The sequence below is a fragment of the Cyprinodon tularosa genome, unplaced genomic scaffold (assembly GCF_016077235.1).
Source record: "Cyprinodon tularosa strain WSP-4 unplaced genomic scaffold, ASM1607723v1 ctg49, whole genome shotgun sequence".
NCBI lineage: Eukaryota > Metazoa > Chordata > Actinopteri > Cyprinodontiformes > Cyprinodontidae > Cyprinodon > Cyprinodon tularosa.
This window is the reverse complement of record NW_024039218.1, coordinates 1,434,259-1,453,160: the sequence shown is the minus strand read 5'-3', so window position 1 is coordinate 1,453,160 and position 18,902 is coordinate 1,434,259. Positions and strand designations below refer to the sequence as shown.

At 37.3% G+C, this 18,902-nt stretch overlaps 1 protein-coding gene across 5 annotated transcripts in view; it reads right to left on the bottom strand.

Annotated features, from left to right (window-relative positions):
- The window catches only part of dachd (dachshund d), a 152,385-nt gene that overhangs the window by 10,311 nt on the left and 123,172 nt on the right, over positions 1-18,902 (bottom strand). For all 5 annotated transcript variants that reach the window (XM_038302384.1, XM_038302385.1, XM_038302382.1 and 2 more), the window contains exons 7-9: positions 8,222-8,367; positions 1,164-1,311; positions 371-514 (exon numbers count right to left, since the gene is read on the bottom strand). In XM_038302384.1, the coding sequence (XP_038158312.1) occupies positions 371-514; positions 1,164-1,311; positions 8,222-8,367 (438 nt within the window). The remainder of the gene's footprint in view (positions 1-370; positions 515-1,163; positions 1,312-8,221; positions 8,368-18,902) is intronic.

Sequence of the window (18,902 nt, the reverse complement as noted above, 5' to 3'; positions counted from 1 at the left end):
TAAGCAAACTTAAACACTGTGTGTGAATCCGAAGTAAAGATACACGTCATCCTGATTTTCCTACTAATAGAGATGTATGGTAGTGGCAGCATCATACTGTGGAGAGGCTTTTCTTTAAAAGTTACAGGAAAGGAATGGAGAGAAAAAAAAGAGAAACTCTAAAAAAAAAAGATTTGGGAGAACTAAGTTTCACAATTCTGTGCTTCTTTGTGTTTTTCACATAAAAACCCAATAAAACTCAATGAGAGAATGAGGTAAGAAAATGTGAAGAAAATCAAGGCGTATGAATACTTTGCAAGGCGCTGCACAAACATCAGTATTATGTGGACATAGAGGAGACGGTTGGATATGATTGTTTGGGCGTTCTGACCGTTGAGGGAGCGCATGCTGTCTGAGGGCGATGGCTGCTTCAGAGTCTGCTCCACCTGCTCCCTCCTTTTGGATTCGTACTCCAGAGCCTCTTGCAGTTTCCTCTTGGCCTTCTTCTCCTTCTTCAGACGCTTCTGGATGATTGCTGGGAAGAAAAAAAATCAGAAAGACAATAAATGAGTTCTGGAAGTAAATTAAGTGAAGTATAATTTCTTTTTAATGGAAGTTTGATTTTTTTTTTTGCCCATATTCTGTCTGACAAAGATAATAGCCAGTTTTTTTCTTCCTGTCTTTGTCTTTTAAATCTAGCGCACAATTATAGAAACGTGAAAATCAATTAAACTTAAATATTTTATAATATATAAAGATTTAAATGAGAAACTCGGAGCAAATACTGACTCGCTAGAGGGAATTGAAGCTAATTGAAAAATTTATTGGGATATTTTTCATGAATTTCTCTCATTAAACATAAACGATCCGGTTAGCGTACGACTCTGATGCATTTTACATGAGGGTTAGTGCGAGTCTGGATGGGATGTGTATTTTCAATTATGTTAACAGACTAGGAACAGAAAAACCTATCACTTTCATGTGTAACCCAACTGGCTCAGAGTGGCTTATGTGTGTCTCAGCAACACAAAAGATCGTGTAAGTACATTCAGGAGCTACTGTATCTAAATGAGCACAGAAGTCTGAATGGGAGCTCACGGGGTTACGCATGTCTGCCCCCCACGTACACACCCGCACCCCCACACACATGCAGCTAACAGGGAGGATAGCATGTAAGGTGGTACCTCTATTCTTCTGCTCCATGGCGAGCTGCTTCTCCAGTGTCTCCCTGAGCTCCCTCTCTCTAAACAGCTCCATCTTCAGCTCCGTCTTCTCCAGCTGCACCTGCTTCTCCTGAGCCCGAGCATTGTCAATCGCCACTTTGAGGAGGCCCTGCAAGTACCAAAAAAAAAAAAACAAGACAAAAAAAAAAACAGATATGCATATAAATCAGAGCTACTTTAGTGAAGCAGGACCAAGACCTGACCAATGTTTTGTGCTTCCATTGAGGAGGGTTTAAAACTGGCAGTTTTTTCTTTATCTATAGGAGCACTAATGCAGATCTAAAAAATTTATTCTGCAATGCTCACTGGATTTCTTTAAATATAACTAATACAAAAGTGATTGGATACATCTGACGCCCTTTGGTGGAAGCAAACAATTGCCAGTGTGACCAAAGCTTAATGTGACTTTTTTATTTTTGTGGTAGTTCAGCATAAAACAATACACCGCTAAGAAGTGGAAGGACCATAAAACATGACTTTTAAAGGTATAAAGTTGATGATCGCAGAATTTTTCCATCTTATATGAGTTTGATCCTTTTAACAAAGAACAGGTTAAAGGTTCAGCCAGTTTTGGTTGAAACTTTACCCAAAAGAATTGCAGCTGTAAGTTCAATAGGCAGTGGTTCTAAAAATGACAAACAATGCAGATACAAACTATAAACCATTTGATTTTAATTTAATTGTACTGCTTTATGTTGCTCTATCACAAGAAACTCTGATTGAAACCGCTGAAGTTTTGACTGTACTGGATAAAAAAGAAGCCTTCAATTCTTTTGCAAGGTGCTTGAAAGGGACATAAAAAAGAAATTATATAAATTATACTTCACTAAGAACTGTCGGCAGGGGAATTAAAGACTTTTTTTGTAAAAAAAAAAAAAAAAAAAGTAAAAAGAAAAAAAAAGTGTTAAACTACTTATGTTTAATCTCCCCTAAAACCTACCCTTTAAAGCAATTTACACATAAAGGATTTTTGTAAACAGACAACAAATTGTCAGCTAACATTGAAACCATACTCTTTTCAGCCGCTTAGATTTTGAAGTGAGGTTCTGTTGAGTATCTACAAGTAATCGGGTGATCATTTTGACTGAATGATCTCAGTAAGGAAAATCTGAGAATACATGTTACACAAAAGTAATTCATTGAAGAAAATGCTTTAAAGAAATAAATATTATAATGGAAAAAAAGGCCAAGTGTCATAAAGGAATTCTTAAATCATTTCACCCACATATACAAGTTTTATATCAACATCCATTTATGTCTTTTTTTTCTATGTACAGTACAGCATATTAAACTATGTTATATCAAAATTTTAAATGATAAATACGTAGTAAAACTAATAATTGGTCCAGGTAGCGACTACTTCTAGGTTTCCTTCAACTGTTACTGAGTTAGGTATAACTCTTTTAAGGAATATTATAATTCAAGTTTAAAGACTAGATTACTGTATACCTAATGAATTATTAACGCACTCAAAAAACAAGATTCAACATTCTTAAAAACTCAAAAATATCTAACTATAGGTTTGTATTATTTGGGTCTTTTTCTTCAATCTCAAATTAGATCGCTGGAATCGAAATCATTTTTTGCCCGTTACCTGAATTACATCAATGTGTAGTTATGCATCATACTAGTATTATATTAACATTCAACAGCAAATTCATAAAGTAATGGTAGTTAGTGGCTATAAGGAAGTTTTTAAAAAAATCTATCTTTGATTATATGAATAAATAATTAGGAATTAGTATGAAAATCTATCATCCAATATTTATGCATGTGAGCATGGTGCTTTTATACAGTAAGGTTTTTAACAGAACAGTGAGTGACAACAGGTTTTATCCAGCAGTTTGAGTCTATACTTTGTTAAATATAAACTCTGCCATGACAAGTTGGGGGTAGCAATTAAGGTAACAGCCTTTGGATTTTAATTATAACCAACAACTACAACCCTAACATTGCAAGCAAGCTGAATTCTACCAGTAGAATACACCTTGTCCCGCTCCCAATTCAACAGACCCAAAACAGCTTAGCCAATTACATTACTGTAAAACAACATGGTTTAAGACGGGACATATACACTATATTGCCAAAAGTATTTGCTCACCCATCCAAATTATTGGAATCAGGTGTTCCAATCACTTCCATGGCCACAGGTGTATAAATTCAAGCACCTAGGCATGCAGACTGTTTTTACAAACATTTGTGAAAGAATGGGTCGCTCTCAGGAGCTCAGTGAATTCCAGCGTGGAACTGTGATAGGATGCCACCTGTGCAACAAATCCAGTCGTGAAATTTCCTCGCTCCTAAATATTCCACAGTCAACTGTCAGCTGTATTATAAGAAAATGGAAGTGTTTGGGAACGACAGCAACTCAGCCACGAAGTGGTAGGCCACGTAAACTGACGGAGCGGGGTCAGCGGATGCTGACGCGCATAGTGCGAAGAGGTCGCCAACTTTCTGCAGAGTCAATCACTACAGACCTCCAAACTTCATGTGGCCTTCAGATTAGCTCAAGAACAGTGCGCAGAGAGCTTCATGGAATGGGTTTCCATGGTCGAGCAGCTGCATCCAAGCCATACATCACCAAGTGCAATGCAAAGCGTCGGATGCGGTGGTGTAAAGCACGCCGCCACTGGACTCTAGAGCAGTGGAGACGCGTTCTCTGGAGTGACGAATCGCGCTTCTCCATCTGGCAATCTGATGGACGGGTCTGGGTTTGGCGGTTGCCAGGAGAACGGTACTTGTCTGACTGCATTGTGCCAAGTGTAAAGTTTGGTGGAGGGGGGATTATGGTGTGGGGTTGTTTTTCAGGAGCTGGGCTTGGCCCCTTAGTTCCAGTGAAAGGAACTCTGAATGCTTCAGCATACCAAGACATTTTGGACAATTCCATGCTCCCAACTTTGTGGGAACAGTTTGGAGCTGGCCCCTTCCTCTTCCAACATGACTGTGCACCAGTGCACAAAGCAAGGTCCATAAAGACATGGATGACAGAGTCTGGTGTGGATGAACTTGACTGGCCTGCACAGAGTCCTGACTTCAACCCGATAGAACACCTTTGGGATGAATTAGAGCGGAGACTGAGAGCCAGGCCTTCTCGTCCAACATCAGTGTGCGACCTCACAAATGCGCTTCTGGAAGAATGGTCAAAAATTCCCATAAACACACTCCTAAACCTTGTGGACAGCCTTCCCAGAAGAGTTGAAGCTGTTCTAGCTGCAAAGGGTGGACCGACGTCATATTGAACCCTATGGATTAGGAACGGGATGTCACTTAAGCTCATATGTGAGTCAAGGCAGGTGAGCAAATACTTTTGGCAATATAGTGTAGCTGCGATGAGAGCAAGAGCTGCTGAACCAACAGCCAAACCAAAATAAACATGGAGGACGTACATGGAGCTGCTGCTATTACATCTATCTTTGAAAGACGAACAGCAAGAGCTAAAAAAGCAGATCTTATTGATGTTTCTCATGGCATTTGCTGCTTTTGTATTTTTAAGTGAGATTGGTTATAACTAATCTTTGGTAGGCAGGCAGTAGGGGGTCACTTTGCACAATCAGCCCAGAAGGTTCTGCTAAATTTCTCTCCTTTGCATTTTGAACAGATTTGATCAAAGCTTTCCCAGATTAACAATATGCATTATATATCGGGCTTGCCAGGTTACTACAATCTTTTTCAGAGAAGATTTGGAAGGATGGTTGACTTGAGTCTGAAATCTGGTAATAAAGTCACATTTGAGTTTTTTAAAAGAGTTTGGAGAAATCAGGGGACATCTGGTTGTATTGCTTGCTGCAATCGGAAATTTTGATATAAGCGTGAAATTAGAATACAGCCTCCCTCCCTGACAGGGATGTGCGCTAGCCTGAATCATTTGTAAGTTTTTTAGAAAATGATCGAGTCTAAATTCCTGATCCAACTACAACACATTTGGAAATTATTTATTACTCAGAAGTAAAACACACTAAACAAAAACATCATATATAATAAAAGCAACAACACCAAAAAACAGAATCACACCTTAATTGAAAATGTGATAATATTTAACATGCTAAAATCTAAAATTTAGATGAGTTATGATTTTTAACTTAGACCCTGCAGGAATCATACAGTAGGTGGAATTAAAAGTACATTTTAAGCCAACAGCAACAACTTCATCTTAGTAAATATCATTGAAAGGAAATAAAACTACCTTCAATTTGCATAAAAAGTGAAAATAAGATTGAAAAGATGAAAAATAAAAAGCAATCCAATAAATTTCATTTGATCTCTATTTTTTTTTTTAAGATGTTACTGTTAAGTAAATAGGCATAGCATGTTTCACCTTCTATAGTTTAGCTGCTTTGGGGGGTGTAAAAAGGAAATGAGTAAAGTGCCTAGTCTATCATGAAATGGAGCTATATAAATAAAACAAACAAATTAAAAAAATTACAATGACTAGACAGCCTAAAATATCCAGAAAACAAATGAAAAAATCCCGCTTCATGGTAGCTCATTTATATGGTTTATTCATAAACTTTTAAACTGTCAATTACACAGTAAGTTAAAAATACAGCCGTTTAGTTATCTGTTAAAAATTGTTCATCATGGTCCCAATTTAGACAACTGTTATCTCGGGCCTCTCACAGATATCAGCCACATTCTTCAAATTAACATCCCTCTGATTGCTCTCTGCTGCAGATAAAAATTTGTTTGTACTACCCCTTTAAGAGTAACATGACCAGTTTCATCACAATTACTCCCCATCCCCATGCAATGACATCAGATGCACTGGACTATAGCGTACTAATTGTTGATTCTTCTAACCCCAATTTTACTAAGTTGCTTTATCTTAATTTTCTGCTTGGTTTCATTGTGTTGATTTGTATATAAATATTCACTGCGAGGATCATTATCAAAGATGACTAAGAGGAGTGTTGGGAGCTCACGACGGGCTCAGTTGTGACTCTCTAATTACTGCGCGGAGCCAAAGGAGAAGCAGGACCCTGATGCCAACAGAAGAAGTGCAACGAGAAGGGCAGCGGGGTACACACATCATTACACCCAGAGAGACAGCAAATGCATTCATCTTTCTGATTGAGGGGCTTTGAGCTAAAGCCTAAACAGCACTCCGAGTGTGAGTGGATCTCTGCTCCCTGTGTGCTGAATGAAATTGTGGGAAGATGTTGATGACATTTCAAGGCAGAATTTGCTTTTACACAAGCATGATAACAACATGAGTCAAAGCCTTAAAATTTGGACAAACTCTTGGACTGATGTATCTGGCAGAAACACTGTAGGTTTTTATACTCCAGTGGGCAATTTGTACTTTCCCTTTCAATGGTATCAAAACCCAAGACTTTATTTTACCTAATATAATGATCCTCGCCGTAAACATTTATATACATATAAACACAATGAAAACAAACAAAACATTTACTGCTTTGGACCCCTTTGTTTTTATCTATATACTTGATTTTAAAACCAGTCATGTTCTTACCTTTTCAAAAAAAATTAAAGGTGTAGTGGAGGATGTTCTTTTTTCGGATGGATCATCTACATAAGTGGTCCTCCTAATTGTCAATCATTCTGGTGATATGTTTACGTAAGGCCGTCCTACGTGCTCATCCCCATTTTCACTTACCGGTGCTGAGTCTGACATAGTGGAAAAAATTGCAAATCTTCTTTAGGAAAGTAAGCTTACATGAGCGATGCAAACAGCAACTTTTAAACAGAGCGTGCTTGAGGAGAAATGGGCTTGTGCACGCTCTCGCACGCGTTTAATAGGTGTTTCCTCTCTAGAGCGGGTACAGGGTTGTGCATGTGCATTTTTTTTGTGTGGTGATGGTGGGTCTTTTCAAAAATTTGTGAAAATCCTCCACTATACCTTTAATTATGAGAGTTTGCTGATGTTTTACATCAAACAGCTTTATGTTGGAGTCCAGCTGTAGGATTTCTAAAATGGATGTTTGTCAATATGAACAATACTGACAGAAGTTGTAAATTAAGAAAAGAACATCTAGAATAACTTTTTTTGTATATTTAAGTTTTTCTGTGTCAGATAATTTGCCAGCTCAATCATACTACATATATGGCGCTCTGTTGTTTTTTCAACACAGGAGTTCTTGAGAGCTCTGTGTTAGTTAGCTGTGGGTTTATATAAATAATTTTATAATTTTTTTTTATAGTCAGTCTTTTTGACAATTATTTTAAATACCATATTTTCATGCAAACAACATATCCATCTTAATCCTCAAGAGAAATTGAAAACCTCAAGCATCTTCATTTGGCCAGATGTTCCAGTTAAATTTAACACAGCTTCCATTGTTAAACATAGAAAAAGTATCTACACACTATCAACATATTCTATTTTTGAGATGTTTTCAAGTTAAAACCCAGATATATTTTTAATTTTTTTTACTTCAGGTAAGGAATTACCTGTAAAGGATTAGTTTTGCCTTTGCTGGATTATGGTCTATTATCTACATATTGTGTAAGAATGCAACTGGTCAGTACCTTGGCAGTGGCTGTTTTATTTGGAATATTTTAGATAGTTGTGGAAATCATGATTATTTTCTGTAATATGCTATCTTATTTCAATTATTTCCCATTGGGTCTTACATACAGCTCTCTGCTTGGGCACTCTATCTGCCCACTTCTTATCTATGTGTTTTTATATGCAAATACAGAACATAAGGTCTTAAAATTCTTGGAATTCTTAACCTCTGGAAAGTTTAGGGTTATTTTAACAGATCAGGAGCAAAGTTCAGTCATCCATAAACCTTACCTTATAAAAGTATGTCTGTATTTGATGTGGATTGTATGGTCCTTTTTTTACATATACTTTGGCAGTTAATTTGCTTGATCTGAATAATAATTGCAGTTATTGTGTATTTCCTTAGTTGTTGCATTTCATTTATGTTTTCCTTTAGATCATTTTAAAAGATAACAAGTAATATAGCATGCTATCATTGTGAAAGGAGAAATTTGAAACGACTGAAACTTGGACAAGATGCTAAAGCTCCAATGAGGTGTAACTCATGCAGTACCTGTATGTTGGTGAGAAGAGTCTCTATTGATGACAGGCCATCTGGGAAGAGAAATGGTGATGGGAAACCTGGAGGCAGAGTCTGTCCAGCCAATGACAACCTCTCATAGCTGTCTCTAGCGGTTGGGGTGCACATGGAGTTGTCCTCTGCAAAGGAAAGTTAGATCAAACATTCAGAATTTTTTTTTATCATTTTCGCAGGTAAGGAATAGGAAAAGTTGGTACAGTGTGTGGGTCTCATTTGGTCTGACTGGAAAGTATAGACAAATCGGAATGTGGTGTTCTCCAGGGGCTAATCAAATGTTGATCTCTATGCAAACTATATATAAAAAGAACAATGAACTGATAGTTCTCCTGGAGATTCTGTTGTGCTGATTCTTCCCAAGCCCTTTTGCCTAAGGGGTTAAACAACAGGAAACAAGACATAAATCCAGCTAGCCCTATGTACTCTAAGAGTTGTCATGCCGATTCCAAGAATGAGGGAACAGTGCCGGCAGTTTGACCCCAGAGACTCGGTTTTGCTTTGTGCGTGCACGCTCGGGTGCCTGTCAAACCTAAGATGACATCATTCTCCATTCATCACTGGCGAGGGGTAGAGCCCTGCCATCTGCTGTCCAGCCTTACTATCGGGCCGCAGAAGAGAGTAACTGGAGCAGAGGAGGGAGGGAGGGAAGGAAGGCAGGAGGCAGAGCAGGCACATGTACAGCTTGCCTAAACTAAAACAGTATGTCAGACACTGACACATCAGATCTGACACATGTTTTCGTCTGGTGAGCTTTTATGAAGCCAAGAGCTTGTAAGTGCTACCATCCTGGTGAAAGACAGATTATGAACACGGGCAAGTGTGTACTATTAATTCTTCAAATGCTAATTCAATGCAAGTTTAGGGGGGGTGATATTAGGTGAAAAATCTGGAGGTTTCTGCTCTCATCCAGTATTCATATCTGTTTATGTGGCAGCCTGAATCTTGTACAAACAGGCGAGTGAAGCTGAACAGCCCCCGCCGCTTCTCTCTCTCCCTCCTCCCATCAATATTCACCAGCGCCAGCCAAGTGCTGGGAACAGCTGGTCTTACATTAATTAGTTTAAAGTATTTATTTCACCCATCCTCAGAGCAGATTGAGCAAAAACATTGGAGATTATTTCAAGCATCTGCAAATGCCTTGGAAACATCCCGGCGCCAAAAGTCGAGTGCTCAGATTCACAGTTTAGGTTTGTAATTTGGACAACACTTTTTTCTCTCTCTCTCTCCCCCGCTCTCTGAATGGGGAAGTTGGTAAAATACGCACCGCTGGTCCGTGGAGAGATCAAACAACCTTTCTCCTTTTTCAGATGGAGTTCACTACTGTTGATTAATTAGAATGGATGGTTGCCTAATGGATTAAAATTTGTTTATAATTTGACTTCATAAAAATAATGAATTGCCTACTTTTAAGAAGCCTCTCCTGTGGTAATTTATTTCGTCTGCAGCAGTCCTGTTTTTGCTTTTCTGTGGTGGGCGTTGATTTTCGGAGATGTGAAATGCACTCTACCTGCACAGTGGAGCTACATGAAAGACCCATTTTTTCTGATAAACGTATCTAATCAAAGATCAAAAGCATTACTGCTGGCTCCAGCTCAGGTTGATATAGACGTACCGTGTGCATTATATATATGCATGCATCACCCACCTCCAATGAAATCACCATAACAACTAGAGACGTTAGTAGACCTTAGGGAAAGGTTTGCAGTTCTGGCTTTGTAATTGATTTGTACTGTAGGCACTTTGTCCCTTATTTAGTGTTGGCATTAATCATAAATCATTGCTTTAACAAACTCCAGCTTCCCACTCAGCAGGCCTCGCCTCCCAACACAATGTTGGATCACAGGGAATATTTGATGGCTTTGTTGCAGGGGGAAACAACCTGTCATGCTCTGGGAAAAGCAAACAGAGAGTTGTGTTCAACAGACTCCCAGCCACCGTGCAGCACCTCTTGTCAGATAACATTTCCACCAGGAGCGATGCATAAGTAGTGGCGTTTGGTAAAGGAAAGAAATACAGAGCTAATAGGTGGCTAATTTAATCAATGCAATCAGAAAGCTCTTAATGGAACTAAATGTAAATTACAACAAAACAAGATCCGGACCTGCAGTTTCAAGGCAAGTCAAATAATGCTGCACCCTACAAACTGTAGCCAGTCCCTGCAAACAGTATTTTAACACTTTTAAGGTACCAGCATCTAAAAAAAAATCAAGGTTTCAAAACTGCTGACATTTACAAAACTTTTCCTACTTTTTTTTTTTTTTTGCCAGAGTTAACTCATTTTAAGCTAATGTATTAAAATTACACATGACTAAGCTGTGTAGAAGCTCAGTGCAGGCTACCACAGAATCAGGAATATCAGAAATTCTAAAGTTGTAATATTCTCCACAATAAGGCAAATTTTCCTGAAAACTGCTTTTAAATTCCAAAGTTGTTTATTGTAATGGTCTTTGCTTTGAAAAAATTATTAATTGACAGCAACGTATTTTTTGTTATATTGATGTTGAAGGTTTTTAAGAATTAAAGACAAATACTGCATTTTCTTCTCTATGAACTTACTGAAATATGTAGTGTAATGCTGCGGGTTTTTCTTTGATAAAAATCAACATATGCCTATTATGAAGTATATAAATTCACATATCTACGAGCCCTTTAAGTAAGGATTTTAATAAGCATAAAATGATGAAACCATTATATTTTTACTCACTGTTATCATACAGTGAGAACCCAGCACCAGCCAATCCCTGTAGGTCCTCTTTATTTTCCTCCCTCTGCCTGGTTGCAAACCTTGGCATGTGTTTGCATGTTTACTTCACAGCATCACTTCGCCATCATTGACTTCAACTTAATTACAGCGACAGGCGTTGGGAGTGATGGGGGCCAGTGGAGTAGAGTGGAGCGCTCTGTTTCCAGGTGATATTTCTATGCCGACTAGACTGCCAGCAGATGATGTGAAAGCCTATGGTGGTTACCGTACGGTAAAGTTACAGTTAGAACCCCTCCAAATATGAAATACTGCATATATATATATATATATATATATATATATAATAAAAAAAAAAAACCTCACAGGTCACCCCTGTCAGAAATAACATTTCATGCACAACTGTTTCCATGGATAATAGGAGCCACAAATAAAAATGAGCCGTTGTAAATACAATGCATTCTGAATAAAATGCCATAATTTAAAAACAACAGCAGCACCCCTCCCCTCAACACTCCGTCCGCCGCCTCCACCGGTGCTCTCAATAGCTGCAGAGGGAGTCCTTGACAGTGTGGTAGCAATGATGAATCACCTATCCAGTTAATTTTCTCACTCCTCATGTGTTATGCTACTAAAACAGGAGCCCAAGAATTGGCTTGACAAAGTATGAATGTGAAAAAAAAAATCACTTGGAGGGATCACGGCTTATCTCCAATTTACATGTTATTAGATTTGCGTTTCGAGCGGCATTTGGACCTTAGAAGAAAAAAAAATAAAATAAACGGAAGAGAGGATGATAACCAGAGATAAGAGATGTAAGAAAGAAAAAAAAACACTCAAAAGCCTTTGAAATGTTTGACAGAAAAGTCACAGGGAGTGGAGGGAAGTGGCCTGATTCGAAAATGTGACAGACACACATTGCAATCTGTTGTAAATCTAGAAGAAACCTTGGGAAATTTAGCTGCAATCTCTGGATAAATAGCTGTAATTGACCTTGGGAGTTGAAAATGTGCCATATGTTTCTGGTTCCTGTGTTTGAAACTGGTTCCCTCAGGACGTTTATACTGAGCAAATTCAGAGAGAGCTGTAGGAAAGGAAGATAGGCAGGGAGGGAGAGAGAGAGGACCGGAAGAATGAAGGGAATGAGAGGTAGATGATTGAAGATGGATAGATGGGTGAGGCTTAGTCTAGGGTGGTGGAGGCTTTAACAGAATAAGTGAAAGGAAGGAAGAAAGAAAGAAAGAAAGAAAGAAAGAAAGAAAGAAAGAAAGAGAGGGAGGGAGAGCCTTCTTGCAGGCCAGTATGTGATATATTGACAGGTGAAGCCTTTGTCCTTGCAAAGCTATGTTCCTCCCAGCAGGGGAAGCAAATGCTAAACCTGGATGTTGTCAGCTAAGCCAAACACGCAAGGCTTAGCCATTCTGCTTTTCACCGTGCAATTACATTTGATTTGAACAGCCTCCCCTTTTCAAATGGAGCAGTTATGACCTCTTGGACGGCCATTAGCCGCTAACGCAGCATTATTCCACCTGCACTTAAAGGCACCGGATTTGGAAAAATCATGTCAAGGGAGATATTTGTCTTCAGCTACTAGTTCATAGATGCAGGGTGGGGGAAAAAAAGTGTTTGCATGCAATTTGAGCACTTAGCTTATCTTGCACATAAGGTCTGCAGTCTGAAGAATGGGGAAGAATAAGGGAAGAAAATTGTTGAAGCTAAGTTAATGTACTAAGCATGATGATGACTGTTATTTATTTATTTTTTATTCCAGAGAAGCAGATCCCACTTCACTGCAAAAACAATCTAAAAATAAGTAAAAATCTCTTAAATTAAGTGTATTTACCTTTAATTTGAGTAGGTAAATAAGATGATCTGCCAATAGAATGAGCATTTTTACTCTTAAAATAAGATAATTAGATAATATGCGCTTGAAATTCTTATTTTTCTTATTTTAAATTTAAATTGTCTTGTTCCATTGGCAAAGTGTCTCACTTACATCCTCAATTCAAGACCAAATGCACTTAATTTAAAGCTACAGTGTGTAATAATTACAGGGATATACAGTCAGAAATGTAATATATTATACATAACTATGTTATTTTATCATCATCTACGAGCTCAGCCTCTTAACCTTAATATTTGCGTTGCCTTAGAATTCGTTATTTATAATTACATAGGAGCGGGTCTCGCAGCCATGGAGGCAGACATCTTTACGCTACGGCAGCGCAGAGCCAACAAACTAGTGATTGCGAGATCGCCAAAATGTCACAACGATGTAGAAAAAATAATGGGTATATTTATTATCTTAAGTCTACATGAAATCTATACCCTACACAGACTAATGAAATACTATCTGTAAAATTATCTATGTAAACAAACCTCATCACTTGAGAAGGTAGGTGATACGGACGTCAAGGAAGACATTTTGTCCCGTACTGTTGGGGGGGAGAAGCGGTGGGGGGGAGATGTTCATGTTGCTGCAGTTTGCAGTCTGACCGCTAGATGTCGCTAAAAGTTACACACTGTAGCTTTAAGAAAAATTGACTTATCTAGAATGGGGATTTAAACGAAAATTTAAAAGTGGTGTACTGACAAATATTAAACATTAAACCTCTACAGCATTTTTGTTATAAGAAGTATGTGGATGCAGAAAGGCAGACAGGAATCATGGAATTAGATAAAAAAAAACGATGTAATCTATATAAGTACAATATTGTTGAAATCTGTCTTCTAAAAGTGTAGGAAGAAATGTTCTACAGATATTTTGTCAACTTCGTAAAGAAAAAAAGAGTGGAAGAAAAGTTTTACAGAAAAGTGATTGTTAACCATTAGCGGCAAACAACAACAGCAGATTCTGAGCTGCTGAAAATTAGATCATAATAAAAATTTTTAGACCAATAAAACCAGAGTTGCATCGTTTTAAAATGGATCTGGTTAAAAAAGTGGTGAAAGACTCACCTTCACTTTTAAAGCTTTTCTGTAGCAGCACTGTAGGTATACAGGTAGTAGAAAAAAATATGGAAAAAACTAGTAAAGTATTAAAAAAGTAGAGAGATATGACGGAGGGACAGTTATATATTTGATTTGCAGCACAGGACAATGCTAAAACTGGCGATTCTAGCAATTACTAATTACTAAATAGCAATTACTTTGACTTTTTGAACCCTTTGCTCTTATACCTTTAACTAATATAAAATTTAGGGTTTTTAGAACATTTATAATTTAACTATATATTTAAGTTTAGACCTACAATAGGTCAGCCAATAGCTTATCATTTCCATTTATCTTTGTACTATACTATTTGTGTTGTACTATATAATTACAGGCCATTTATCTTGCTTAACTTAAGCAGGTTGATTAAAACTGGGTCGTCTTAATCTAAAGTTTTTCTTAACCGGAATGCAAATCCAAATTTCTATAGAAAGATATGATTTAAGAAGCATTTAACTTAAGAAAGTTTTGACTAAAATTAATTTAATGAATTAACTTTTTTTTAAATCTTAAAATTGATACATGAAGGACTATTTGAAAAACTATGAATCCTTTTTAGACACAAAACAAAAGGTTTGATTTTCTTTTTAAGACATTTTGGGCTGGATTATCATTTTTATAATCAAAAATACTTATTCTTGCTTGAACTGAATTTGTTCCAAAGCTAAAGAGTTATTGTCTGAAACACAGTTTGGCATTTCAAATCTCTTTATTTTATTCATAAAAAAAGAAAGCAAATCACAATTCTTGTTAAGGTTAATTTTACATTACAGCCACCTTACATTAGTATTTAAACATCAATCCTGAGACAAGTCAAACCTGAACTGAATGATTCTTCCTTCATCATAGATTCTTTTAAACAAACTTTAGAATTAGCAAAAGCTCTAATATTTTATAATAATTACAATAAAATTTTTCCTCCAAAATACATTCCTAATAATATTGTATGTTCTCAAGAACCCAGTACACTGCAAAAAATATAAACCTAAATAGGTCATTTTCATCTTACAATAAGAGCATTTTTTTGACTGAGCAGGTAAGTAAGACACTTTATTTTACATTTAAAATAAGAAAAAATAAATGCTGTGTCAAATTTCAAAAGCATATCATGTAATGTACATATGAGTAATCTACTCATTCTATTGGCAAATCATCTAATTTTTCCTACTCAAATTAAGGGTAAATAAACTTAATTTAAGAAATGTTTACTTATTTCTAGGTCGTTTTTACAGTGTATCAATTGTCTTATGAGCTGTATTGTCATATTCCAACAGTTTGCAGGGGCTCTGATTGCAGGCAGCTGGCAAAACTTGATCTATGATCTGGTGTAGGTTGATTAGTGCAAAACTGATTATTCTGCATATGTGTGTGTGTGTAAAAGTGAAGAGTCGATGTTAGCAAACAAAGAGCCTCAATCATATACACATTCATTACACCCATGCACTGCACAACACACTGATGTGCCCTCATCACATTTAAGCTAATTTCCTTTTCATCACGGAGAGAGGAAAATGAGTGTTTGCCCCATCCCTGCTGAGGGACAAAGTCAAGAGCCCCGGTCGGTTTGGGCTAGATTAACAGGTAACATTTGGCTCCCACTCTCATATCACAGCATGAAAATCAAACCGCGTGTTTTTCCTCTATCGCATCCCCCCGTCTCCCCCTCCCTAATGTTCCCTTCACTTAGAGATGAAATCGCTCGCTGCACAAACCCATTTTGGAGAGAGGAGAGAAGGTGAGTGGGATAATCAGGCTGGTCACTGGGCCGTGTTTCCTAAACGCTCTCCAAAAAACATTACTGTGCACAGGCATAAAATTAGTACCGGGGACCTTAAAATGTTGACATTTAGCATGACTTTTTGGAGAGTGACACCCTCATATTTTCTTGTAGGATATCATTAAATTTCAACTGCCCTATGGCTGCGCGTTTCCATTAATAACCAATTCACTGTGTCACCTCTCCCTTTTTCTCTCACTTTCTCGCTTGCCACCTTTTCCCTTTTTTTTTCCTAAAGTAATGAGTCCATTGCTTTGCCTTAATAAATTGAATCGTATTCTCAAGGCCGTATGAAGATGGAGCCACAGATGGACAGGCTGCATGGAGGGAAATAAACATAAATCCTTTACTGTCAGAGAGGCGCTTTGAGGTGACAAAAGCAGACAATCACAAACAGTGATCACGCCGAGAAAGGTGGATCCTTCTCTGCTACAGCTGTCTCCTGATAGAAGGGCAAAAATATAAAGTACAGCTTCAACCGATGAGATTTGCTAATGATTACCTGTGAGAGTAATCAGAACGTTGGCAGGTAATTGTCATCAACTGTTTGCAGAGTTTATTAGCACCTTCAAACAGTTGGATTGCAGCTCTCCCATGTTTTACCCAGGTAGCGACAATATATAAGGTACAATCACAAGGACGAGATTAAAAATAAATACAATAAATCATGAGCAGCCAGGTCTTCAGACGTTGGCTGTAAAACCAGAAACAATGAAATCTTCCTTTGTTTTTGTTTTTTTTATTTCAAATATTCCTAATTCTCAAATGGAGTTTCAAATAATCTACAGTAGATGAGGAAACATTCAAGTTAAGGATTAATCAGTTTGAGTGCTTTAGATATGGATCAATATCAAATGTAATCTAAAAAATGTAAAAAAAAATATTACTTTAGCTTAGGGCTAAGTACCTCAAAATGGTCCTGCATGTAGTTATGCTTTATTGACTCATTTTGAACCTTTGGAGTTTCTGTCTTTACATGGTTAGCTTTTTGGGGTAAAAACTGTGCTCTGCCATGACACACATTGCATCAATGTAGTTCAGATCCTACTAAGACAACAAGTAGCAATTATGATGCTAATCAATTAAAGTGTTGATCCGCTTTTTATCAGTTGATTAATAAACGAATATCACTTGGTGATTTATAGGAATGTTTAAAAATTTGAACAAGAAGAAGCTAAAAGCTTATTTGCGTTCTGCATAGAGCATATATGAGAAAGGGTTTTTGTCCTAAATGAAAATATATATAAATTGTAACCTTTATTTTGTTTCAGCTCTAAGTTGGCCTTACTTACTTTTAACTAATAATCGATTACTAAATTAGCTGATGATTATTTCAATAAAACATTAATCAGGATAAACCTAAGTAACTGTTTCAGCCCTGATTCCTAACTTTGCTGAGGTTATTTCAGAAAGGCAATGATAAATTTTGGATCTGAAGTGTTGCCTAAGACAGCATTGGTGTCATCTATATTATAATAATGTTTTTTATTTCTTAGCTTATAACCTTATATTCTAATCAGAGCTTAAGGTTACAGTATTTATTTACAGGTTACAGTGAAACAATGATGTTTAACCACTGCAACTGTTACTTTCTTATCTACATTCTTTATTAATGATCTCAACTAACAAATAGGAGGCATCAGAAATGCAATAACTTTTGACCTTCCCTAAATTCCGCATGGTGATTAGCCAGCATGGGATGTTTTATTGTGTGTGATAAATTTGAGATCTGGATCCAGAGAGTCTCTGATTGCAATGGATAAAGGACTGCAGTCAGAAAGAGGTGGTGGTTGGAGCTTGACTCACCCACAAAGCACCTTCACTTCGTTGGTAAGTAAGAATCTCACCCTCTTGCGATTGACAAAAGATCTATGACCCCAAATGTGGTGTCACACTGTAACCTGCTTGGCGGGACAGGTTTTTAATACTGACTTTTCTGCAGGCCGAAATGGTGGGAAATGTAGGAATTTGACACAGCATTGATTCAATTCAACCAGCTATGAAGTCTTGGGCGTACTACGTGTCTATGCAAACTCGCAGTATGCCCTAGTAAGTGGGAACCTTAAGAACAACACATGCTTCCATGTAAGGGGCACAAAGTCTTTAAATATATCTAAAAATGTATCTATATATGTACATATATATATATATATATATATATATATATATATATATATATATATATATATATATGATATAGTTGCAGTTTGTGGCTTATATGGAAATAGACTCTTGAAAAGAATGAATAGGCCCTAAATGCATTGAAATGTCTCTAAGTTAGTAACACTGGTTTTGTCTCATCATCTGTTTCCTTTTTACTGTAAATAAGTTTTAAAAGTACATAATTAACATAAAACCATGAGAGATGTCTTTATCTCAATGATCTTAGCAGCTTACAAACATTCTTTACTAGTTGGATTCACTTGCTGCTCTCAAGTTAAAAGCTCTTTGCAAGACAGATATGTTGTCAACAAATCTTGTGGTGCTTTAACACTGTGAGGTTTCTGACTACCAGCATGCAATTGATTAAGAACTGTCATATATTGTTTTTTAATGTTAGTTTGGAATGGCTTTGTTAAAAGGAAAAAGCGAGGACAAGGAAAGGGGGCTAAATCTATGTTGACTCCTATTCAGGAGGAAGATATCTTGTCTTTTTATGCGGCCCATGTCATATTTATTGCATAAAGGTCAGAGTGTTCATTTGTTCAAAGTCAGCGTTTTCCCCCTCTCCTCTCTTCTCGTGTAATAAATGCAGGGGGCTATGTCATTATCGGACCTCTGAGGATTACAGGCTTGGCTGACTGTGATGACTGCATAAAAGCATGCAGGACTTTTTTTTTGTTTCTGCCAGCGAACACCTTCAGATGGGCTCTTAATGGAGCAAGAGTGGAGACAGAATGGCGTTTTGCAGAGTGATGAGCGCAGTTATAACGAACAAGGAGGAGGAGAATGGGGAAGCAAGCTGGTTCAGGTGAGAAGCCATGCAGGATGAATCCATCAGCTGAAGCTTCTGGACAAATCAGGAGGAGAAAAATAAACTTTTGTCTCAGGGGAGGAAAAAAGGCAAAGAGGCATAATAGATTCCCCTAATTCACCTATTGACTAAGAGCCCAAACTGTCAAGAGGATAATACTAGCGAAGGACATTATTGTGAGGCACTTTGAAGGTGTTCAGATTGTCTCTGCATA